At 32.6% G+C, this 14,253-nt stretch overlaps 1 protein-coding gene across 1 annotated transcript in view; it reads left to right on the top strand.

The window, feature by feature from the left end:
* The window catches only part of LOC106471513 (YTH domain-containing protein 1-like), a 58,184-nt gene extending 44,913 nt beyond the window's left edge, over window positions 1-13,271 (top strand). The window contains exons 12-14 of the mRNA XM_022400122.1: window positions 9,944-10,061; window positions 10,786-10,870; window positions 11,456-13,271. Of these exons, the coding sequence (XP_022255830.1) occupies window positions 9,944-10,061; window positions 10,786-10,870; window positions 11,456-11,806 (554 nt within the window). The 3' untranslated portion in view covers window positions 11,807-13,271. The remainder of the gene's footprint in view (window positions 1-9,943; window positions 10,062-10,785; window positions 10,871-11,455) is intronic.
* Window positions 13,272-14,253: the final 982 nt, after the last annotated feature.

Genomic DNA, 14,253 nt, shown 5'->3' with positions numbered 1-14,253 from the left:
ACACTACCATTTAATGTAATAAACTGAACAATGAAGTCTATGTCTTCTGTTCTCCACACACTACCATTTAATGTAATAAACTGAACAATGAAGTCTATGTCTTCTGTTCTCCACACACTACCATTTAATGTAATAAACTGGACAATGAAGTCTATGCCTTCTGTTCTCCACACACTACCATTTAATGTAATAAACTGAATAAAGAAGTCAATGTCTTCTGTTCTTTACACACTTCCAGTTTAACATAATAAACTGAATATTATGTTGGTTAACTTAAGAGCATCATGTGAATTTCCAACAACTGTCAAAAAAGAAAATAAATTTCAGTAAACAATAAAAACCACCACAACTAACTGTTACTAATGTTATAGGGGTTTGACCACCATGGACCAAGGCCAAAATATCCCCGCCGGGATTTTAGAGAAGGTTTTTATTTCAATTTTTGTTACTTTTTCTGTAAATTCACACTATGAAACACCTGGTCTAAAGTGGTGTAATTGCCAGACTTTTTTTTTACAGTAATTTATTTTAGAATGTGGACCTGTGATGCTGAATTGTTGCCAGGACATTATTAAACTGTAGCTCAGACATCACGTTGTAAACCTGTTATTATTGCCAAACATGATTGTATGTTTGCAAGACTTTATTAAGATGAACTGAACATAGTTTTGTCCATATTTTAAAATCTGCCCTGGAAGAACTGAGAGATGCTTTGTGGCTCATTACATGTACTGTGTTGTGTAAATTAAAATTGTTTAGATACTGAACATTTATTATAATACAGGTCCAAAGTTTATAATGGAAGTTTCACAAATAGCAGGACAAGGCATTCTTTATCTTAGTTTTCGTAGTTTGACAATTATTATTGTGTATACAGATCAAGAAATGTAATATATTTTGCTGGTTTTTGTATGTGTGATAATGTTTTGGAGAATGGGTTTAAACATATGCACTTCATATTTCAAATAGCTTTCAAATATTTTGTCAAACAAATGTTTTACATCAGTATTTAGAAACAGTCCACCCTTTAAAATGAATAACGAAACTGTAACCTATTTAACTGAGCTGGAAAGTGGATAGTTCACTTTAATTCTGGGGATTATGAATTCTGAATGTATGATTTTTAATTCCTGCACAGTTCTGTGGATGAGTACGACAGCTGCCTGTGACAATAATCTTGTGAATTCAGAATTTGAATTCTGCTGATATTCATGATTGTGCTTGTAGTAGTTTGGTAGTATCAGCTTTTTCAAAGACTTACAAAAAAACTGATATTTTGTACATTGTATAATAAAACCCCCCTTTTTTTGTAATTTTGGTATCGCTTCCAAGCTGAAAGGCTATCATCATTTGTAACATTTCACACATGGTTAATTTTGATCTGAATTTACTAATACCTTCTTGGTTTCTGTTTCATAATCAGACCCCCTGTGATGTTCCAAAGGCGACAAAGGAGGTATCGTGGCCAGGACATTATTACACTGTACCTGTGATGCTGCATTGTTACCAGGACATTATCAAACTGGCCAGGACATTATTAAACTGTACCTGTGATGCTGCATTGTTACCAGGACATTATTAAACTGTACCTGTGATGATGCATTGTTACCAGGACATTATTAAACTGTACCTGTGATGCTGCATTGTTATTATTACACTGTACCTGTGATGCTGCATTGTTACCAGGACATTATTAAACTGTACCTGTGATGCTGCATTGTTACCAGGACATTATTAAACTGTACCTGTGATGCTGCATTGTTAACCAGGACCCAGGACATTATTAAACTGTACCTGTGATGCTGCATTGTTACCAGGACATTATTAAACTGTACCTGTGATGATGCATTGTTACCAGGACATTATTAAACTGTACCTGTGATGCTGCATTGTTTTTTTAATTCACATAAGTTGTAAAAGTGGTTTTCATTAAAGTATTTTTCATTTCTTAATAGCTAGGTTTATTTTTGAATTTGAATTCAGATTTATAGAAAAAGTAAATAAAAACTGAGTGGTGAGGCTTAGATTGTTGGTGAAGTTTAGATCGTATCAGTTGTAGAATTTCTTTCGCAAAAGATGCAGAATGAGGTTTTTGGAACTCGATTACAAAATAAGTAACGTTGAGTTATCTTGAATTTTTATTTTCAGTTGTATTTAATCAAAAATCAAATAAAAAGTTCAAGAGTCAAATAAAAAGAGCTAAAGTTATTAAAGTTTAAAATATTCTCTGTGTTATTATGCACTTTAAGACCATGCATATTTAAATTTGAAAAATGCACATTTCTAGTTGAGATGTTCAACTTTGGCCCTTCCATCAAAAGACTGGAATTTTGGAACATTTTGATCAACATTTAAAAAAAAAAAAATTGTAAAATGAAAAGAAGTATTTAACATTCTTTCTTGCAGCAGAGTTTTGAACATTTCACAACATAAATACAAAAACTAAATAAAATCATGTGAATTTCATTAAAGCCAGAACTAGGTACTATTTAAGTATGTAGAAAGTTTGTTCTAAGTATTTTTACTGTCAGGAAGAAATTAAATTTAGCAATATCGGTGGCAACCTTCTGGGTGTGAAACGGTTAAGATTCATCTTACTGTATTATGTCCTGTTAACAAAAAAGTGTTTATCAGTCCAGTTTTGCATCCCAGGACAGAAATGTTTGTGTTAATGCAACTATTGATTACAGATTATTAAATATTGTTAGATATCATCGTATCACAGATTGTTAAATATTGGTTGATATCATTGTAACACAGATTATTAAATATTGTTAAATATTATATCATAGATTGTTAAGTATTGTTATATATCATCGTGTGATGGATTGTTGACATGATTGTTTTACCTGGACTTGTAGTGAAGTGTTTTCATAATTAGTTCTTTCAGTTGAAGCCTTCATACCATTTTTACTTTATGTATGAAGTCTGTAAACAGTGTCAGTGATTTTGAGTTATTATCTGGACATTATTAAATTGTATCTGTGATGCTGCATTGTTAGGACTTTTTTTTGTTTTCCAAGTTTGCAAAATATTACTTTAGTTAATAATTTAAAATATAATTCTGTCATGAAAGGACAGGAAGGGAAAATAAAGCATTAAAAATTAACTACATGTGAAAAGGAAAAGACCTTAAATTACTAATATAACCAAAAGAAGATATTTTCAGATATTCTACAAAAAATTAAAAGGTATGTAAATTTTTTCTATTTCTTAATTGTAAACATTTCATTGCACTGTATGTTGATGATAATATTTACATAGTGATATGGTAGAGAAAATGAAAAATAAAATATAAACATTTACCTTAAAACTTTCCCAGTGTGCCCCTGAAGAAGAAAGGTCTATCTTTTCGAAAGCACTTGGGTTATAGGGTTTTTATTCATTTCTAGAGGTTATGCAAGTGAAATATGAAAACAATAAGATTTTTATACTTATAATGAAGATCATCTCAATTCATTAAGAGTTTGAGTGCAAATAATTACAATAGATAAATATCATATTTTTAGTGGAAATACTTTATTAAAATTGAGTCATCCTTTGTGTAACAGATACTTATAATCTTGAACAAAATCTTACCAGTTGTTATGAGGATATGTTAAGAAATCTCAGAGTTATAGTGCATATTGTTGCACAAGTAAAATTCCTGGTACGATGCCTTGCAAATTCCAGGGGCCTGTTCCGAAAGGGTTAAAATAAAATCACATGAGGGACACATTTAACGTTTCAATTTGTACCGTCATGACATCAGTAAAATGTGTGTGTGTGTACCATGAATCACAAGAAGAATTATGCACTCTGTAGGCCACAAGACAGCATGACATTTGAACTTCAAAAGCAAGAAATAAAAATATTTATTTCTCTTAGTTTTGGTTTCATTTACTCATGAAACAGAACACTTTCGGGGACCCTGTGCAAGTACAATTAGTCATAAAAATTACATTAACATCTATGGTTGTTTCTTACCTAAATATGTTATAGTTAGAACATTAATTGAGTATTATTTATGTTTTAACTGAAAGGTTGAAACATTGTAATGTATACATCATACCTTGTGTCAGTTCTCAAAGCTTAAGATCTTGCACTCAGATAAAGATAAATTTGCCAAAGGCATGTACATCTCTTCTGAAAATACTGTAATTATGCTCTGAGAGCACTGTTGACTTGTGGTGAGATGAGTAATAAAAGGTCATTATGTGATTTAAAATATATTAAAATGACATTCTGCATCTCAACTGTGATCATCTTCACGAGTACAACTATATATATATTCATCATGTTAGAAGAACACGTAGGTTCAATACATCAGTTTAACACAAAAGTATGATACCCTATAACCTGAGAGCTTCAGGAAGGTGCACCTGAGAGCTTCAGGGGCAAACTGGTTGTGTATATGTGTTATAATTATGAGGCTTTTTTTTCTTAAATATATAGATACCAGAATATGAACTTGTGCCTAAATATTTGTGAACTATTTCACCTTTAAGAACTGTGTTGTATTGCAGTTAAAATGTATATTTTATTTAAATATTTTCTCTGTACTGAGCATCTCTTACATTTCTTAAAAGTGAGAACTGTTTAAATAATTATAATACTATCTTATCAAAAACACCTTAGGTGTGAAAAAAGTGTTGCCAAAAAATTATTGAGCATGCATTTCAAAGGATTGAAATCAAAATTGGCAGTCAAACTTGTAGCTACATTTATAGCATTGATAAGAATTTTATAGCATGTATTCATTCATCAGTTAGCCAGGCTGCCTTTTTTGTTCAACTTGGGGCATGATGATGGGTAAAACAAAATATGCAGCCTAGCTAACTAATGAATCAATATTTGCTGTAATATTCATAACACTGCTATAAGTGAAGCTACCAGTTTTGGCTGCTAATTTTGATTTCATTCATTTAAGTCTAATGCTTAGTCCTTTATTAGCTGTACCTTTTGATCACACCTAAGGTGTTTTTGATTAAATATCATGACTTTTTGTCAATACACACCAACAAACCACAGTAAGTAAGAAAGTGACAATCAATAGTAACAAGCATTAACTTTAGGATCACAATCCTATTATTCTGAACAGACCTTTACTTTACAGAACCAGTCAGATTCTTTAAAACATGTGGTGGTACTTTTCCTCTCTAGAACAGTGTTAATAACTTCCTTTATAGTAACGCCATGGAATCTAGATTAATAGTTTCTTGACATCACCCACATGCACACGGTACAGCGTATCAAGTATCATTATTTATGCTAATTGCTTAAGCTAATATCACATGGTCTTTATTTAGGAGAATTGAATAAAATTTAGCAAACTCATGCTGAAAAGTTGGCAATGAATAATCAATAATAACCATCCACTCTGCTCATATGATTCTTTTGGGAACTTGAGCTAGAAACTGATATTCTAGTTTGCTTGGCCTAATCAGTACTTATGTATCTACACATCCTTTCACCCTATAGTTTTGCTGTTCTAAATTAGCTGTCTTTAATCCAAATGACAAAAAACTAAAAACTTTTACTCTTAAGTGAAGTTGTGGTAAGAATTTCAGACTTATAGCTCGTGTGACTTTTTGCATAGGCGTCCAAAAAACATTCGGTCAAATTTGAGCAGTTTTTTTTTTAATAACTGCACATGTGGCTTATATTTAGACCAAATTTGACACCTAATTGTAGGTTGTAAAGATTATCAGTGTACCAAAACTGAAAAAAATCCATAAAAGTTAGGTATGCTTTTCTATCAAATAAAGTTTCCCTACTTTCAGTGTGAAAAAGAAAAATATAAAAAAATCAGTCAAAATATCTAGACTAAATTTGACACCGAATTATAGATTGTGTGTTTTTCTATCAAATAATATTTCAGTACTTTTGGTGCAAAGAAAAAAAGAAAGAAATTCAATCAAAACTGATGACTTTATATCTCGTGTATTTTTTAATGGATTGCCTTGAAATTTGGTATGTGAAATAAGGGTCCAGTAGATCACGTCCACTGATAATATGTGATAGTTTGGAGTACCACAGTCTGAGCTACAGAAAGTGGAAAATTGCTAAACTCTCACTTTTGTTAATAACACATAGTGTGTCCTGCAGGTTGTTTTTGCTACATGACAAACTACTGTGTGTCTTGATATTTAAGCGCCAAGCTTTTTTTGCTTTTCTTTAGTTTTGAAGTCATATTGTGAAATTTTTTTTTTTTGCGCAATGTCTTTGAAGAAGTATTTTTTTCTGGGCTCTTTCTATCTCTAGAGAAAAAGCACAAGAGAAATAATACAGTTAAATATCTGTGTTCAGTGCTTTTTTTTCTGGCTCTTTCATCAGTAAAGATTCTGTTTTTATACTGTTTGATTGATGCCTGAAATTCATTTAGAAGTTTGGGCACTTGAGGAAACCTAGCATTTAATTAAACTGATTCACAAAAGATAAGAAATTTATTGTTTCATAAAAAATGTTAGAGGTTTTAATTTGTTTTTTACATGATTTAATTCTTTATAACTGATCACATAATTACGAAAGTTGTGTGTGGGTGGCTGTTTCCTCGAAATGGTGCCATAGGCCACCTGGAGGGTCACCTGTTTTAATCACTTGCATCACTATACAGTAGTGCGTTGTCTGTCTGCCAGTTAGTAGACACTAACCCTTTCATGCCCTTTAAACACTTTTATGCTCAAGTCATTGTATTACATTTATAATTCAATTAAACACCTTTACTATCAATATATGTGAATGAAATTAACACTGTAAAGTGTGTTATGATTCGAAGTTTTATGTTATCTTAGTGTTAAGTTCTTTATTTCAAAAAAATACTTAAAACTTCAGATATATTGTCACATGACCCACGAGCTATGAAACAAAATTCAACTTTGGCACTCTGTATCTTGGTTAATATAATGCTAGTTGTGTAGATGTACATCTAGACAATAAGTTTGTTTGCTTACACTATTGACACATACATTCCAAAATTCTTTGGAAGAATGCAGTAATAACAAGTAATAAATTTTGTGAACCTCTTATGAGTGCCACTCCCACCTTCTATACATTTGCTTGAGCCTTTTTGCTTACATGTAGAAGTTATATACACATTTATATAGTCATTAGAAAAAACTCATTTTACACTATAATCCAACAAAGGTTATTTTGATATTGGCTTGCAGTTTTCGTCATAAGATAGATGTAACTGTCTGTCTGATCGATGATTAAGTGAACTTAGCAAACTACTTGGAGAACTTAAAAGTGGATCAAAGGTACTCTGATAAAACTAAGTACTTGAAACAATAAATTTCAAACTTATTATTTTTCCTTAAACTTAATTGTAAACAGTAATAAATACAGAAAATAACAAGTTTTTATAACAGCCTGTAGTAAGTTTATTTTTCTTAATATAAAATTTGACGCATTCTAGCACCAGTTAGCACATGACAGTTCTTGACAAAATTACTACAATGTTGCGTGTACAGACATAGTGCATCCATGTTTGTTTTTAAAGTATTTAAATATTTAAGTTGCCCACAAAATCACAAAGTTTTTGGTATAAAAATGGAGTGTTCACTGTCAACATTTCTAAAATAAATTAAGTCCTGTAACAGATTTGTGAGAAATCCGAGGATTTTGAGAGTTACAAAATAAAACAGACCTTAGCTTTTACTCGTAAATGTAAGGATGAAATTATTTATAACATACAGATACAAGGAATAAAATACTAGAAAAACCTATTTGTAATTTTAACATGAAAACTACTTTTCACATGGACTATTCAAAACAAATACTCAATATATTAATGAACAAATATTTATTTTATTTTATTTAAAATATATGATTTTTTGTATGTGAAAGACTTGTAATATTAACTGAAAGACTGCCCTATTTCGTGAAGATATACACACTGTATTGAGAATTATATTTAATCTATAAAGACTTTAAATGAATAAAAAAAGATCATGTGGTCGATCAGTTTGACAGAGCCCGTATTGAGAGAGTTATTTTAGCTCTGTATTGAAATCACACAGTTATCAGTATGTTTGTATTAGGTCATCAAGAAATTCGTGTTTGTTTTTTGTTTTTTAGATGAAAAAAACCTTAACAACTTATATATCAAAACATTTATTGAATGAAATATTCTCCATTCTTATTGATGATGCGTTTCCATCGTACAGTCAGGCTGTTAATGCCCCGATTCAAGAAATCACTTGGCTTTGAAGCAAAAAACATGTCAATGTCCTCTTTAACATCTTCCACATTTGTATATGTTTTCCCATTAAGATGGTGTTGCAGCGAATGAAAAAGATGGTAATCTGATGGTGCCATATCTGGAGAATATGGTGGGTGAGGGAAAACTTCTCAACCCAACTCCATAATCGTGTTGTGTCAAATGTGCCGATTGACGTGTGAAGGGTGTTTCTGACGAATGGCTTGATTTAAACGTTTCAGTTGCTGACTATAAATCTCTGCATTGACAGTTCACTGTGGATTGAGGAGTTTGAAATGAATTACTCCTTTGATGTCCCACCAAATACAAAGCATCACTTTCTGCGGATGTAGTCCAAGTTTTGGGGTCGAGAGTAGTTTTTGTCTAGGACTAAGCCATTGTTTTTGGCATTTAATATTCGCATGGAGAATCCATTTTTCATCACCAGTGACAATTCTGTCCAAAAATGGTTCACATGCATTACGTGCCAGAAGAGACGAAGCACCATTCACATATTGGAAATGATGATCATCATAGAGTTCATGAGGCATCCAAACACCTTCTTTATGGAGTTTCCCATATTCCTTAGATGTTTACGTATTGTTTCATGAGAGACATATAATTTCAGGGCCATTTCACGAGTGTGTTGCCTTGGGTTAGACTCAACAAGAATCTTCAGAGCATCAATATCAATTACAACATGTCAGCCCCAGCCATCATAGTTTTTAAGGCTAAAGTCACCTGAACAAAATTTGCTGAACCATCGTTGACACTTACGAACGTTCAAAACATTTCCATAAATTTCTTTGATATTTTTAGTGGCTACAGAGGAGTTGTTTCCCTTTTTGTAACCAATCAGCATTACAAGCGGAATGTGTGTCTCGTCGTGTGCCATCACAATAAGGGATTAATATATAATACTAAACTTTACACATTATATTGGCTAAACTAACATAACGTTTAGGCTGTTTGTTTAACTATTATACGTGAAGTATGTTGTTGTTTTTTTTTGGGGGGGGTAATGAAAGTGTTCCGAAATGTGACATTAATTTAGTGATTACCTAATAGTACAAATGTTTAATGTTGTTCTGTATTGAAATCAAACAGTTATCAGTATGTTCATAGTACTAATGTTTAATATAGCTCTGTATTGAGAACAAACAGTTATCAGTATGGTAGTAGTACTAATGTTTAATATAACTGTATTGAAATCAAACAGTTATCAGTATGTTTGTGGTACAAATATTTAATGTAGCTCTGTATTGAGAACAAACAGTTATCAGTATGTTCATAGTATTAATGTTTAATGTAGCTCTGTATTGAAATCAAACAGGTATCAGAGTGTTTGTAGTACAAATGTTTAATGTAGCTCTGTATTGAGAACAAACAGTTATCAGTATGTTCATAGCACTTATGTTTATTGTAGCTCTGTATTGGGAACAAACAGTTATCAGTATGTTCATAGTACTAATGTTTAATATAGCTTTGTATTGAAAACAAACAGTTATCAGTATGTCCATAGCACTTATGTTTATTGTAGCTCTGTATTGGGAACAAACAGTTATCAGTATGTTCATAGTATTAATGTTTAATGTAGCTCTGTATTGAAATCAAACAGGTATCAGAGTATTTGTAGTACAAATGTTTAATGTAGCTCTGTATTGAGTACAAACAGTTACCAGTATGTTCATAGCACTAATGTTTAATATAGCTTTGTATTGAGAACAAACAGTTATCAGTATGTTTAATGTAGCTTTTTGGCAGGGTTTGCTCGACTGTCTGGATCTTCAAGACATGACGGTCCTTCTATTCAGTGGGTCCTACCTCCTGGACTCAGTGCCAGAGCTCTTGGAGGAGTGTTCCAAGTTGATTGGATATGCAGGTAAGGGTAATTAATTGGTTTCTGTGATCTTTCTGTCCTGTCTACATATCCATGGTTCTTAGTTTGCAGTGCCTTAACTTCATTTATTAATGGTTTCTGTATATAGGAATTTATACCTTTTTGTGGTCATTTTTGTAATTAATGGTATTTTGAATCTTGCATGTATTTTATATAACCACACAGAATTCTGTTAGATGATTTTTTTCCAGTTCGTATAATCTACTCAAGGTAATTTATGTATTTTTTTATAGTGGTTTCCTTAGGCCTAACACCAAATAAATTTGAAATAATTATTTGATGTAATTATCATTTTTCAAGACTGTTCAAACAAATTTCTCTTTTATATATACGTATATAAATATATCTTTGTCCAGATTAGTTAGATTATCAGGCCGAGTCTGAAAGTAGAACATAAAATAATTCCAGCCAATAAATAAAATCTTAAAAACCAACTATTTGGTAATTTCTGACTTAGATAAATATTTCGTGACTGTTTATTTAGTTTTTTGGCAATGTATAAATTTCTGCAGACGTTTGAAGAAAAACATTTAAATTGAAGAATAATCTCACTGAAACTAATTTAGATTTGTTTGAGCATGTGTGAAATTTTGGGTTTTAATTTTCTAGGGTATGCCAGAATCTGAAATGTGAGTATACACCAATGGTCTCTGAAACTCGATAGGCTTTAAGTTTTGTAGTTTAACATAATATTTCCCACACACAGGCATGAACTTCCTTTCACCAAGAGCCAACATCTGTTCAACCCTTGGAATGAAGGAAAGCAGGTGAAGATAGGACGGGATGGGCAGGTTAGTTGGTATTTGTTATGTATTGTTGATTTTAACCCTAAAACTACTGATGGGGTTTGTACCAATTTTATAAACTGTATATGCACCAAACTGCTTGTGGCGCCCCCTAGCGGCACAGCGGTATGACTGCGGACTTACAGTGCTAGAAACCAGGGTTTCGATACTCGTGTTGGGGAAAGCACGAACAGCCCTTTGTGTAGCTTTGTGCTTAACTTCAAACAAACAAACTGCTTGTGACTTCACAGCTTTCGTGATTACAAAGTGACTAATAACATACGAGTCTCAGAAGAAAAAAAAATACCATCAGTATCGTAAGTAATCCCCCTGATATTATTGTTGTCCCATCTGTTTTTACAGAGAAAGTAAGTAGTTTCACACAATGTTATTTAACAGTTCTTTATGGTGAGTTGTGACAATGTAGTATATGAACTTCTTAAGTATGTAAAAAGTACTTAATTTTATATGTTAATGTGTGAGACTTAATAAAAATCAGTGTGTAATATTGATGATACTTATACTTAGTTTAAATTTTAGGGTTTTATATTTTTGTGATGGCTGTTTGTATGTGGGTTATTTATTTACCAGGAAATAGAGCCCAGAGTTGGAGAAGAGTTGTGTCGCCTGTTTCCTGTTGATGAACACATCGATCTTTTAGGTCCATTGAGACGAATGAAGCACACCAGGATACACAGTTCTCGAACATCAAGGGATTCTTATCACAAAGATCATCGTGACCGAAGAGATCACTCTTCATCAAGGAGAAGTTCACATGAGCCCATGAGGTTAGACTTAATGCCAGTGTTATGTTCAGGGAATCCTGAACCATGGGCTGAGATCAGGACGTATAACACAAAGCCACAGTGCCATTGTTGTGAAAAATCTTTTATCTTCTCTTTTACAACAAGTTGGTCCTTTAGAGACCAGGTGGTCAGGTGACAAAAAAAAAAACGATCATAATCATTGAGCAAAATGTTCTTTAGAACCAAACCAAGTTGTGTGGTTATTATTCCTACTTCTTTTTCTTTTTATGTTCTTTATAGACTACAACACCAAGTGACTTCTGGTTTTTTTTCTCAGAATTTATCTTTTTAATAATTATTAGAGATTTTTGTTGTTTTTTTCTAATGAAAGGGTTTTGGGGAACATGCAACTTACTTCATATTGTCAACAGAAAAGCAAAAGCATGTGTTTAAGTTACATTCTGTTACTCTTCCTATCAGTGTGTTTCTGGTGTTAAGAATTTAGTGTTGTGCGTCAAGCGGATATTTTGTAGTGAAACCAGCCTGATACGTGTAAGGTAAAAAAAAAATAAATAGAGAGAACTCTCAGAGGACGTGTTTTCGGAGCCGTCACGTCAATTGAACTAAGATGTGGGAGGGAGGGCTTTCACTATTCTTTATGAGAAATATGAACCTTTGTGATATTTTAAGGGCCACTTTCTGTACCTATCTTCTTCACAAACTGTTGTGTGTGTTATTACAAAAAAAAATCCTTACACAAATGACTATGAACTGTGTAAACAAGATAAGTGATTATAAATGTGAAGAGTGAGCCGCACTTTCAGCATGACGTGGACTAGACTTAGGCTAAGTGCTGTGTATGATCAAAGGGTAGGTTCTGTTTTTATTGTGCTGTATTGAGCCAGTGAAGCCTCTCTCAGGTTCAAAACCCATTGAACATTTTCAGTGTTTGCTTTTATGTGTGTATGCAGTATGTGGTATCAAGATTGGAAGAATTAACAGACTTTGGATACTTGACCTTCATGGATTTAGATCCTTCTAAAAGTAGGTAAACATTTTGTCTCTTCTGCTTTCTGTTAAATAAGTATTACTCAGTATGAGGGATTTAACACTAAGACTGTGCTGGGGTTAGTGGTACAGGGAATTTCACATTATGGCTGCTCTGGGGTTTGTGTTATAAGGAATTTCACACTAAAGCTGTTTTGGTTCTAATGTTACAGGAAACTTCACACTATGGCTGTTTTGGGATTAGTGCTACAGGGAATTTCATACTAAAGCTGTTTTGGGTCTAATGTTTTAGGGAACTTCACACTATGACTGCTTAGGGGTTAGTGCTATGGGGAATTTCACACTAAAACTGTTTTGGGTCTAATGTTACAGGGAACTTCACACTATGGCTGCTTTGGGGTTAGTGCTACAGGGAATTTCACACTAAACCTATTTTGGGTCTAATATTACAGGGAACTTCACACTATGGCTGCTTTGGGGTTAGTGCTATGGGGAATTTCACACTAAAACTGTTTTGGGACTAGTGTTACAGAAAATTTCACGCTATGGCTGTTCTGGAGCTAGTGTTACTGAAACATCATTTTAAAAGTTCAGAAAGATGAAAAAATAGTTGAGATATTTAACAGGCTCTTGTTTTTTATACTAACTGTCTGCTGTAGTGACCAGTGCAGTACTGTAATACATCTAGTAGTTTTGTTCATAACTGATATCAGCCAAAAAAAGAGTGAGCATATTGTAGCATGATAGCATTGACTTTTTGAATATTGCTTCTGTAATAAGTTTTAAAATCAGCAGTATGGAATTCATTCCACCAAATGTTCGGGACAACATGTTTTACTCTTATATTTGATCCATTGGGTAAGTGGTTGTTGTTTTTTTCACACATCTTTCATTATATTACTAGGGAAAAAATGGGTAGATATGTAGGGAATCATACAAGTTCCTGAAAATTCTGTGTACATCTAAACATTAAAACAATACTATATATTTAACCCTTTAATTCTCAAACCCTCAGTAGCGAACATATTTAAATTAATACAACAATATTGTTTCATTACTTTTGTCTACGGTAGGATCCCTGTAAAGTTGGACTGCTAGTTATAGGAAGAATACCTAATGAAAATTACAAAATGCTGTATACTATTTTGTATATATACATATATTAACTACCATTTTAGTTGGTGGCAGCATTAATGTAAACCATGATTTCTTTATCAGTGTGTGCATGAGGTATTCAGCAAGCTGTACTGTTAAGTCCTACTGACTAAATATTAAAAGATTATAACATACGTAGTCAAATATATATGAAAAGCTTAGATACAAAATGTGGTACGCATCATTCGTGCAAAAACTAAGCTGTCATAACATTTAAGAAAAACAAGGGCTTGTTTATCCATCAAAGCTGTCCCATCCAGATTTTACAAAATCAAACCCAGCCCTAATCATTTAAAAATTATCGAGCTTTCCCTTAAACTCACTGCATTCACCACATCTAAGCCAACCAGCCTGTTAGAAAATCCAAACTGTATAAGATGAAGATGGCTTCTTCTTTCCAAAATTTATTTCCATGCCCCCATTGTTCTTCCGTTCTCACCATTAACTACAAAAATAATATTGTATTAGTACTATCATTTC

The sequence above is a fragment of the Limulus polyphemus genome, unplaced genomic scaffold (genome assembly GCF_000517525.1).
Source record: "Limulus polyphemus unplaced genomic scaffold, Limulus_polyphemus-2.1.2 Scaffold4669, whole genome shotgun sequence".
Taxonomy (NCBI): domain Eukaryota; kingdom Metazoa; phylum Arthropoda; class Merostomata; order Xiphosura; family Limulidae; genus Limulus; species Limulus polyphemus.
Note: the sequence above shows the minus strand (reverse complement) of the source record. Positions and strands in the feature narration are given on the sequence as shown.